Genomic DNA, 12120 nt, shown 5'->3' with positions numbered 1-12120 from the left:
TCCAACCCCAAAGGGTCTGAATTTGGGAATATACTTTTGTAACAAGCTCTCCAGGTGATATTTGTGAGAAATTCATCCATATGGAGGAACATTTTTATAATGTGATGGGAATAAAACCATTAGGTGGGAGACAGCAGAGGTGCCATCCCTTCCTTTGCCCTGATTGATTTGGGAATACCCAGGATTTAGACACTAATATTCCTCCCAGTTCAAAGTGTGTCACTTATGTTTTCTTAATAAAAAAACAAATAAAGATTTTAGGGCTACATGAACAAACACTTATATCAGGGAGCACTTTTGATGGATGTGTCCATACAGTAAAGTGTCATCTTCATAAATGAATAAACAACACTACATAGTTAAATGCTGGGACTTGCCACACTGAAATGAGAAATCTTATTTATGAAGAAAAAATATACCAAATAGAAGAAAGGCAGATCTATTTAACTTTTGAAGAATATTCATTTTTCTCCTTTCATATTAAATAATTTTTTAAATGAGGGAAAAAATATTCACAGAAAGATAGTTTAGGAAAATATACTTTGATTAGATTTTATATATTCAAAAAATAATTTTGGTGCTGCTTTTTCCATTCAGATTTTAATTTTTCAGCTCCTACTCAACAAATTTCACCGGCTGTCTTATCAATATTAGCACAGTTAGGCAATAATGTAGATACAAAGTTGGATCCTAGAGGCAGTCCTACAATGAGACCACAGAAACATTCATAAAGGACCTTGTCACAAAATAGAAAGTGACATGTGCCATAAAACAGATATAAATTAAATGTGTTGGGAATTCACAGCACAGAGAAATGACTTTTGGCTAAAAGGATCAACATGGGGGAGCTTCAGTCTGGGGGTTAACGAATACTTAGGTTTGGACATGCAGAAATAAGACAGAGGGCGAGGAGCAGAGGAGCAATATGGGCAAAGGAGCAATATGAAGAAAAGCAACAAGAGTGCATATAGGCACAGATTATGGAGAGCAAGAAGGACAAACAGGGAATATAAATTTGGGGTCAAATTTTGAGGGGCCTGAGAAATCAGGCTAAGGAACTGGCGCTTTCCTTTGTTGTTGAACAATGAAGAACCAAAGGGCTTTTTGGGAAGTGAAATGGCTGGAGATCTTCCTTAGGGATATTTTTCCAGGAGACTTGGGTAGACAGGATTGATCACAAAGAGCCAGGCAGGGGCTGTTGTAAAACTTCAGGAAAGAGGGAATAGGGGCCTCAACTCTGGCATTAGTCATAGAAATAGAAGGGATGGCTCCAAGAGAAGCTGTGGGAGGTAAAACCAGTAAAATTTGCAGACTGATTTGTTTGAAGGGAGGAATTGGAACAGGTTCAAGGTTTCAAGCCCATGTAACCAGGAGATGGAAGGAGAATGACAGAGATGGAATATAGGAGGGATTAACTTCTGTCAGTGTCGAAGTATAAATTTCAGTAAGTTAAAAAGATGAGTCTCATACAAGTATATAGTGAGCATGCTTCAAAGATGTGTTTCACTTGGTAGTAACCAGAAAAATGCAAAACTGGTTCGGAGGAGGATGTGATGAAACCATGGTGCATGCGTGTGTGTGATTGTGTATGTGTGTGTGTGGGGGGTCATAACAAAAGGAAAAAACTCAAAAGGTATATGATTGCTAGGTTAGATCCAAAACTGGCTACCGTTCTACAAGTCAATAACATGGTTACTTTCGTGATTAACTCTAGCAGAGAAAAATAATTTTCATCTTTATCGGACTAAACTAATTTGCAACTTATCAGTCTTCTATAACTGACACCTAACTTATAGACTCTGGGCCCAACTCAATAATAAATAGTAAGTCACTAAACCATCAAAGCCCCTTAGGAAGGTTTGGCAGATGATGCTCTAGTCCAGAGGCTGGCAAACTTTTTCTATAAAGGACCAGGGAGTAAATATTTTAGGCTATGAGGGCCATACTGTCCTTGTCACGACTACTCAGCTCCCTTTTGTTGTTGTAGAGTGAAAGCAGCCATGAATGATGCATAAATAAATGCCATGATGCAGCCATGGCCCAACACCACTTTATAAACAGGCACTGGGCTGGATTTGGCCCGCAGGCCCCCGTTGGCGGATCCCTGCTCCAGTTCAGTAGTTCTGACTTGAGTGATCATCAGAATCACGTGGAGGGCTGGTGAAACCACAAACATCTGGGCCTCACCCCTCAAGTTTCTGCCTCAGTAGATCTTGGGTAGAGCCTCAGAACTTGCATTTCTAAGACGTTCCCAAGGGATGGTGGTGGTGCTGCTGGTCCAGGACGGCACGTTGAGAACCACGGATCTGGTATGACACGTGGCACTGTGAGGGCATCAGTCATCCTTTCACCTTCCTTCCAGGCTTTGGATCACTAGCGTTAACAAAGGGAGTATGAAGAGCTCAGCTGAGGACACCCTGAGGGTGCAGTGCCAGCGGGCTTCAAGTGGAGTCCTGGGTAAACATTTCAAATACTGATCTGGAGAATGGGAGATGAAGCGTGGGGGAGATATGCACAGAATTGACAGACCCGTACAAATGTGAAAGGGATGAACTTACAGAAAGAAGAGGATTTTGACTAGAACTTTGGAGGTATTGGGAAAGAAGGTGAAGAGGGGCCAGGGAAATAAAGGAGTGTTTAGAGAGCTGGAAGAGAACATAGGAGTGTGGTGGAGGGCAAAGAAAAAGTCTACAGTTTTCCTGGTCAGCTTTTCCAAACAGCTCAGAATGGACAGGGGTGCCAGAGAAACAAAGAGAAGTTTAGACCAGAGATTTTCCAGGGATTATAGTAGTTTATCAAAGCTCCTCTCCCAACAAGACTAGACTTGAGGATAAGCAAATAAAATCATCAGTCTCCACATTTCATTTATACCAGCAGAGGGCCACAACGGCAAAGGAATGTGAATAATGCCTTTTGTTCTAGAGTTTCTGCACTCGGTGTGGGGAGTCAATCAAGTCCTAGTCCTGGGGGAGGCAGCGGGGAGACCGTGGATCATTTAGCCTCTTTGCTCCCATTATCACTTAGTAGTTGTCCTTTAGTCGAGAACACTGATTACTTGGGTGAGAGATGCCGTGAAAAAGGCGGAAGCTTCTGATTACCTGCAGAACAAAGGTGGGGCCCAATTTGGGATTTAGGTTACATGGAATCCTGTCATCACGGGACAGCCCTAAACACAAAGCCTTGCTTCGTACTGAGTGTCATTAAACATTATAGAAAACAGTCTTGGATTTTTGTCCTCCTTGTTGATGAAATATTATTTTTTTGAAAATGTGAAACATTAACAAAGTTTCCAGAAGTGAAAACATACAAAGAGGTGCACTTAGAGAAATGTAGCTGAGTCTCCATCGCATTTCCACCCAACCTCCCTCTGCAGGTTAACAGATTTCATTTCTGGTTATCTTTCCTGTGTTCCTTTCGTGGAAAGAGACGGATACTATCCTGGAAGTAGCTTCGTATCAGTCCATAGAAATCAGGTTTTTTCTTTTTTTTTACTTAATTGCATAGTACACTGTGTGGCTGTAACCAGTTTATTCAACCAATCGCCTATGTACAGGCATTTAGGTTTTCCAATATTTTGCAATTACAAATAATGTCACAGTGAATAAGTGTGTGATATGATTTTTGTGTCGTCAGAGATGTATCTTCAGCATAAGTTCTGAGGCATGTGATTACTGAGTTTGCATGGATAGTTCTGTTAAACACTGCAAATTTCTCTTGATGCAGGTTGTCCCATTTTGCACAGCAGTTAATGAATGCACCCATTTTTCCATCACCACTCCAACAACGTGTGTTGTCAAACTTTTGAAATTCTTTTATTTGGATAGAGAGAAATAATATTTCAGTGTAGTTTTAATTTATACTTCCCCTGTGAGGAAAGTTGAACATAGTTTCACATGTTCAAGGGCATTTTTGTATTATTTTTGACTTGTCTGCGCGGGTCTTCTGCCTATTTATATTCTAGGCAGTTCCCCCACCTCTAGTGTTAAGAGTTCTTCATATATTAAGAATATTAGCCCTTTATCTGTGATATTATAGTCTCAACTTTTTGCCTTTGCTTATGGTGCTTTTTGGCATCCTATTGTTTCATTATTTATTATGTTATTTCTATGTCGTTGAATTTTTTTATTGCATGTGGATTGAATTAAAATTAGAAAGCCTTTCCCCACTCAAATATAAAGAAATTTACCCACATTTTCTTTCTTACCCTACCTTGTAGGGTTTAATATTTTGCATTTAGGTTTGATACGTTTGCAGTTTAGTCTTGTGACTGATGTCAGGTATGGAGCCAATATTATCTTTACAAATAGCTAGCTGTTGCTCTAGTACGAGTGTGTGTGTGTGTGTGTGTGTAAACTTTTTTTGGTGGAAACAAGCACACAAGGCTGTAGTCTTTTCAGAAGTGGTCTAATTACATTAATCATTTAGAGTAGATAGCTAAATATGTTTGCTTGAATAATCCACTCATGGGACTAGTATTTAAGACAATTATGTAAGTCAAAATTCCTTACCTGGTGGCTATTAAAACTTCACATTTTTGTAACACTTTACAGGTTAGAAAGCACCCCCACATCCTCGATCTCATTTATCCTTACTTATGATACAACTCTACCCGAGCAGGTTGTCCTCGCCACTATACAGATGCTGAAATTAAGGCCACAGAACAATAAACGACTCTTCCACAGTCATGGGATTAGCAAGTGGAGTAGCCTAGCTCTTCTGGCTCTTTCCACTGTCTTCCACAGTATCTTGGCACTACAAATCTTGCACATTAAGATTCTCATGGCTTTACAAAGCCCAGGTAAGGGAGTAGGACGTGGCTAAAATGCACGACATTTTGCAAGGCAGGGCTGGACTGCGATTCTATGTCACTTGTGCTCCTAATATTGAGCACCTACTGCAGCTTATACTAGGCGTTGGAAGCAGAGCAAACGATGAGGTCATCGCCTACCCTTTACATGTTATCTCCCATCTGAACGCAACTTGGAGACACCAGAATCCACACACACAAAACGCAGAACAATACGAGACTAATTCAGTTAACTGTGGCAAAGTTGTAACATTAGACAGAAACCAAACAGAAAATGCTGGGAGGAGTCACATTCTACAGTACGTACATCAACCACAATTTCTGAATCAAAAGCCTTGTTTTAAATTTGCCAATATGAGGCAAAATCAAATGACTAATTTGGCTATTGGATTATCACAGTTCTCAAAGTGCCATCAGAGGACCACTAGGGATTCTCGAAACCTTTGTAGAGGTTCTGTGAGGTAAGAACTATTCTCATGTGACTACTAAAAGGTCATTTGCCTTTTTCACTGGGTGGACATTTGTTTGCACTGCCGGTAGAGTAAAATTGCTGGCACTTCAGCACAAAGCAAGGCAGTGGGACCCAACTGAATCTGTAGTCATTGTATTTTTCACCACTACTTAAGAATTCCCTTGATGAAGAAGTAAAAATTATTAAGTTGCAATCATTTAGTACCCGTCCTCTTAAAACTCTATGTGAGGAAATGGGAAGTATACATACACTTCTGCTGCACGCTGACGTAGTATAATGGTGTCAAGAAAAAGCATTTGTGCTATTGAGTTACAAGCTGAAATACCCCCCTTTTCTTCACCATGTTTGCTTGCAAGAACTACTTATAGACCAATTGGTTTTTCAGACTTACTTGGCAGATATTTTTTCCAAAATGAATGATGTGAGCCTGTCAGTACAAGGAAAGCAACTGATAGTATTTGTTGCATTGGTAATATTTGAACTTGCCAGGAAAAAAAGAATTTGGAAAACTATCAGCAGGATTCCCCTGCCATTCTTGTTTACAATTCTATTTGCACATGGGGAACAACTATTTGGTAAGGATATTAGTAAGTGTTACATGAAAGAGGAGCATCCCGTATTCTGCCATTTTACAGTTTAAAAAAAAAGGTATTTCTCTAAAAAAACAAACAAACATCTCCAAATAAGAAAATGGTAATGGATATTACCATTGGAGCCATTGTTAAGTTCCACAAAAGGACTTATAAACTGATATGATAGTTTTAAAGAAACAAAATTTACAAGCATTACAGCAGTCTCACACAAACTCTTCACAAAGAAAATAAAGAGGGACTACTTCCCAACTTGTTTTGTGAGGTCTACATAATCTTGATAACAACTACTGGGGAAAAAAAAAAGAGAAACGAAAAGTACAGGCCAATCTTTCTCGGGAGCATAATGCAAAGTCCTAAGAAAATGTTAGCAAACCAAATTCAGCAATATAATAAAACTAATACATCAAGATCAAGTTAGATTTATTTCAGGAATACAAAGTTGGCTTAATATTTTTAAAAGGTAATGTAACTGATACCATTAACAGAAAATAGAAAGAATATTATCTCAGTAGATGAAGGAAAAGCATTTTCTAAAATTCAACACCCATTCATGATAAAACTCGTGATGCAAAGTAGTAAAGAGAACTTTCTCTGAGAGAGTATCTACAAAAAAGCATGCAGTAAATATACTCAATAGTAAAACACTGAAATCTTTCCCTCTGAGATGAGGAACAAGATGCTTTCTCATTGGTTCTGTAGTATTCTATACTGGTGTACAGGTGTCATAAAGCAAGACATTAAAAAGGAAGAAATAAAACTCATATCATTTGTAGATGACAATAGTTGTATGTCGAAAAAATAAGCTACAGGTGAAATATTACATTAATAAATTGATTTGAGTAAGGTTGTAGGGTAAGATCAATATGAAAAAATGTATTTCATTTTCAGTTTTTGTAACAGCACAATTCACAAGAGCAGTTGAAAAACTGAAAACCACCTAAACATTCTGTGGTAGGCTGAGGAATGGTCCCCCAAAGATGCCCATGTCCTAATCCTTGGAACCTGTGAATGGTACTTCACATGGCAAAGGGACTTTGTAGATGTGATTAGGAGTTGAGAGGGGGAGATTAGACTTCCAGTTTCCACTCCAGCAAGAAAGGAGTTTGGAAGTCAGCCTTCCACCCTAATAAGCAACAAGCTAAACAAGCTTAAAAATTCTAAACCTCTTCTTTGATCTGCCATAGAAGTTCACAGGGCCAACGGCTGTTCCAAAATTTGGAGACAGGCAGGTGGGCAGAGAAAAGCACAACTTAACTGAAGCAGAAACCTCCCAGACAGTGCTGGGTAGAAAACACTGAACTGTAACTGACCAAAGTCTGTTAGTTAAAAAAAGAAAAAAAAAAGTCTTAGGAGGATCCCCATACTTTTGTTTTACCTCCAGGAGCTCTACCAACTTCTCAAAGGGAAAATCAGAGAAAAATCCCCTCGTGTTTCTGGCAGAGGGTAGAATAACCATTTTGAAACATGCAAATATGCCAGAGTATTGTTCTTAACAAGGTCTGCCCTCAAGAGAAACTATTTTACCAAAGCCAGACCTACTAGGGTTTTATCAGAGCCTAAGCAGCCAGGTGGAAAGGAAATACCCAACTTCAGCCCCCTCCAGCCATCTTGTCCTACCTAAGGGGCGGGAGGGAGGGTGGGTGACTGAGAACTTAACTTCACAGCCCAGGGCCACAGGCTCACTGGGACCTAATCATAGGCCTAGAGAATGCTTCCCTCCCTGCACATTACTAAAAGCCTATTCACTGGAGCTCCTTTTACTCCCTATATCATATCCAGCTATCAACAGAAAATTACAAAGCATAGTGAAAGGGCAAAAACACAGCAGAGCAAGCATAGGAATCGGATTCAGAAATGGCAGAGAAGTTGGAATTACCAGACCATGAATTTAAAATAACTGATTAATATGCTAATGGCTCTAACAGAAAAAGTAGGCAACATGTAACAACAGCAGGATAATGTAAGCAGAGATGGAAATTCTAAGAAAGAATAAAAAAAATACTAAAGATTAAAAAAAATGTAATTGTAACAGAAATGAATGCTTTCCATGGGCTCATTATCTGACTGGACATAGCTGAGGAAAGAATCTCTGAGCTGGAGGGATATAGCATTAGAAACTTCCTAAACTAAAGAGAAAAAAGACTGGGGAAAAAAAGGAACAGAATGTCCAAAACTGTGGGACAAAAGATGTAACATATACATAAGGGAAATACCAGAAGAGAAAAAATATTTGAAGCAATAATGACTGAGAATTTCCCCCAAATTAATGTCAAACACTAAACACAAATCCAGGAGTCCTAAAAACACTAAGAAGGATAAATCTCCAAAAAACTATACCTAGGCATATCATATTCAAACTTCATAAAATTAAAGATAAAATCTTGAAAGCCAAAGAGGAGGAGAAAAAACAACTATGGAGGATCAAAGATAAGATTTATATCCAATTTCTCTTCAGAAACCATGCAAGACAAGAGTGAAGGGAGTGTATCTGCGTTCCTCAGGTTAGCCCAATTTAATCACATGGGTCTTGATACGCGGGGGTCAGTAGGGTTAGAGTGAGAAGCAATGTGATGGAAGCTGAGTTGCAGATACAATGCTGTTTGTTCGCTTTAAAGATGGAGAAGGGACCACAAACAAAGGAATGCAGGCAGCCTCCAGAAGCTGGAAAGGAAGGAAACATGGTCCTTGGAGCCTCCAAAAGAAACCAGCCCTGGTGACACCGTAAGCCCAGTAAGACTGATTTTGGACTTCAGATCTAAATATGTATTGTTTAAGTCACTATATTTTGGTAATTTGATACAGCAACAAGAGGAAACTAATATACACCCCTCAATAACACAATGGAACATAATGGTGCAAGGAGAATGGGTAACTATTGCTACATGCAACAAAATGGATGAACCACAGAACTAATATTGAAAGAAGCCCGGCACAAAAAGAATATAAACACTAAGATTCCATTTATATAAAGATTAAAAATAAAACTTATCTATGTCTTTGGGAATTATTAGGACAGTAGTTACTTGGTGGTTAGGGGTACGGACGAGGAGGCAACGGGAAGCATCTGGGGTGCTAATAACGTCTTTCTTGATCTTGGTGCTGGTTATATGTGGTCACTTTGTGGTACTTCGAACCATACACTTGTAACTTGTACACTTCTGTGTACTGCAACCTTCAATAAAAAGTGCTTTAAAAATAATATTCCTTGCAAAAATTGAGGAAAAGAATAGATTTAAGTAAGGTTTAAACATGGTGTATATACATAAGGTTTTAGATTAGTTAAAACTGAATCTCATATAAAATGAACAATTAGTTATTTCATGTAACAACCCAATTAATTGCAAGGATTTTCCAGTACATTTCCAGTGTCACACAGAAAAAACTGAGTTTAAACATGAAAACAGAGCAGACATATCAAAGTACTGCATGTTGCTGTCTGCAATTTTCTTTCTTTCATTACTTTCACTTATTTCATCAAGTACTAGTTTAGAAAAATTGGTCTTTACACCATGATTGTAGAACACTTTCTGGACTAACGATTTTACCAATGGCATTTTTCATCTCATATTTTATCAACAAAATGTTTTTTACAAACTAATTTTTCCATGCCCAAGAACATCCTAAGTTTTTCCCACATTGAAACAAATTATTTATAAATGCTAAAAAATATTTATATTTTTAAATGTATTTTTAAAAATGTATTTTTTAGCATTTATATTCAACTATTAGGAGCCAAATACTATTATAAAACTAAACAGATTTTAAGGTTCTAATGAAAGGATTATGTGAGATAGTAGGTGTATTATCCTCATTTTGTTGAAAAACAGTATCTTTGCAATACGTATTTTAAAGTAGTAACAAAGACCAATTTAACGTATAGTAACCACACTTTTCCAGTTATCTAAAATGACTCAACTGGTCAAATGTACATGTGTTCTGTAGTTGAACTTCAGTAAGATGAAACTGTTCTCATGCATGTTCTAAAACAAGCATTGAAAACTGAGTATTGAAAAGGTGGAACTCCTAACAGGTATTCTCACCTGTAAAGAGAGTAGCTACATATCAGTGCATTTGCCAAGCTTTTAAAAACAGCTTCTGCCCATTAAATAATGTTAAAAGACTCTATTTTTATCTACTAGGAATACTGACATAGGATTCTTCAGTTCCAGACACGTGGGGAAGATGTGCTGATCAATGTAAACTCCCAATTTAAGGAAACTTACAGGACAGTGAATCTCATATACTCACTGTCTCTTAGATCAGAATGTTCAATAATCCTATTAAGCTGAACACTTCAAAATCCTCACAAATCTTATCTGATAAATACAAATTTAAATATAAGAGAATGCGACAAGTTATTTGAACCTGAATGCAGAGAATAAATACTTTATTAACTGATTACAGTTGAAAGTCACAAACAAAAAAGGCGTATATTAAGGCAGAGCCATATATATATACATATATATATATATGACATACATATATATGACATATATATATATATATAGACAAATCCAAAGACTGTTACCTCTTTACATTTTAAGAACCTCTGCATTTTTCTTTTACACATTTAGGCAGTGTGCTTTCATTTCTTCTCACAGAACAAATCTTGGTCAATATTTTGAAATCATATTTTGATGACAACTTACAGAATCATGGATTGAGACAATGACTAGTGTATCAAATGCTATCCAATAGTTTTCTCAGCATATTCCATGTGTGGTGGTATATTTATGATGGTGTGAAAAATCTGACAATCATTTTCTCTTTTCCAGGAAAACTAACACATAATTTTAAAAAATGATTTTGATAGCCTTAACTAAAATAAGCTTGGACTCCCAAATCAGTCAAATGCCCAAAGCATATTATTTTCTGCCATTCCCTAAACCCTCTGATGTGTTTTAAATAGCCTTTGGAGTATGATCAGATGGCTGTATTTCAGATCTATAACTTTTGAGTGTTTTGAAATCCAAAATTACTTCCTTATGCGAAGTGGCGATGCAAACAGCAGTGCTACATAGCGAAGAATAATTTCCTTCTGTATCACTCCCTTTTATAAAAATGGGCAACCACAAAAAAAAAAAAAAAAAAAAAAAAGACAGATTTAGTCCATCAGGAAAAGCACTCCAGCTCCCTAATTCCACTTCTGAAGGAAAAGGCAGAGGCAAGTTTACATTATCCCATAACTGAATAAATGGCTTTATTTGGTATCTTCACGAAGCTTCTCCTTCCGTAGGAGACGTAGGTGTTGTAGGAGAAACTGTAACTGGTTTTCGTGTAATTCTGTCCAGTTCCGCATGAACATCTGATAGGACAGGCTTCTGGCCTACTTTGAAGGAAAAGAAACAAGATTTAGATATAAGTCAATGTATCTTTTACACCAATGTCTTTTCATTTAAAAATTGCCAATGGTTTCAATAACTTTATCTAGCATACTAATGTAAAAAAATAATATAAACGGAACTACTTTAAAATGGAGTAGAAGCTGCCATCTCAGAGGATGCTTCAAACCTTTGGAATGTTAAAACAGAGCAAAATAACTTTGGACTGGGCCTAAAACAGCATTGTATCCCAAACAACTGTTTGCAAAGACAACAAGAAATCAGATTATTATGACTACAGGACTGAAAATTAAAAACACTCTTTAGAATTAGTATCACTATGTTAGGTTTTCTGCACCTATAGAAATGCCTTCCTTCTATTGATGTAATTGTTCCCCTTCCCTTTCTCATAAATATTCCTTGCCTTTACCTCCTAACACTGTTTGGGTTTCTGCCTGAATCAGTGCTTCATGAATAGCTCTTCATCTGGATCTCAAATAAATGCTTGTTGCCTCTCACTTTGGCCTTTTACTTTTAGGTTACCACTAATTTATATAAACATCCTAATTTAAAAATAAATCCCCTCATTTTAAATTGTAGGGTCCGTTACTAAATGATAATAAAATTAGCACCTATCATTTAATCTCATAAAAATATTTTCAAAAAAGGCATAGGACAGTAAGAACAGTAAAATAGAAAATAGCAACAAAATTTTGGAATCGGGAAAGAAAATGAATGCATGAGTGCTAACTAAATTGGCAGTCCTGATAAACTTAATCTTTTACACTGTCCATGGAAAAGCCAACAAGTAATTAATTCAATTTATACCCAGAAATCTGTAAAAGGTTCAAAAAAATGGTAGCTTTGGGTATTTGTTACAAGGGTGGCAAGAAGGTGGGAATAAAAAAACAGAATGAGTTAAGTCTT

General features: G+C 37.3%; 1 protein-coding gene across 2 annotated transcripts in view; it reads right to left on the bottom strand.

Annotated features, from left to right (window-relative positions):
* Positions 1–11041: 11041 nt before the first annotated feature.
* The window catches only part of DYNC1LI1 (dynein cytoplasmic 1 light intermediate chain 1), a 30040-nt gene continuing 28961 nt past the window's right edge, over positions 11042–12120 (bottom strand). Inside the window, exon 13 of one of the 2 annotated variants that reach the window (XM_019727737.3) lies at positions 11042–11201. In XM_019727737.3, the coding sequence (XP_019583296.1) occupies positions 11086–11201 (116 nt within the window). In that variant the 3' untranslated portion in view covers positions 11042–11085. The remainder of the gene's footprint in view (positions 11202–12120) is intronic. The other variant, XM_019727738.3, reaches the window with a different exon arrangement.

The sequence above is a fragment of the Rhinolophus sinicus genome, chromosome 5 (genome assembly GCF_057876585.1).
Source record: "Rhinolophus sinicus isolate RSI-liver-muscle chromosome 5, RSI-T2T, whole genome shotgun sequence".
In the NCBI taxonomy this organism is placed as follows: domain Eukaryota; kingdom Metazoa; phylum Chordata; class Mammalia; order Chiroptera; family Rhinolophidae; genus Rhinolophus; species Rhinolophus sinicus.
This window is presented reverse-complemented; position numbering and strand designations above follow the sequence as displayed.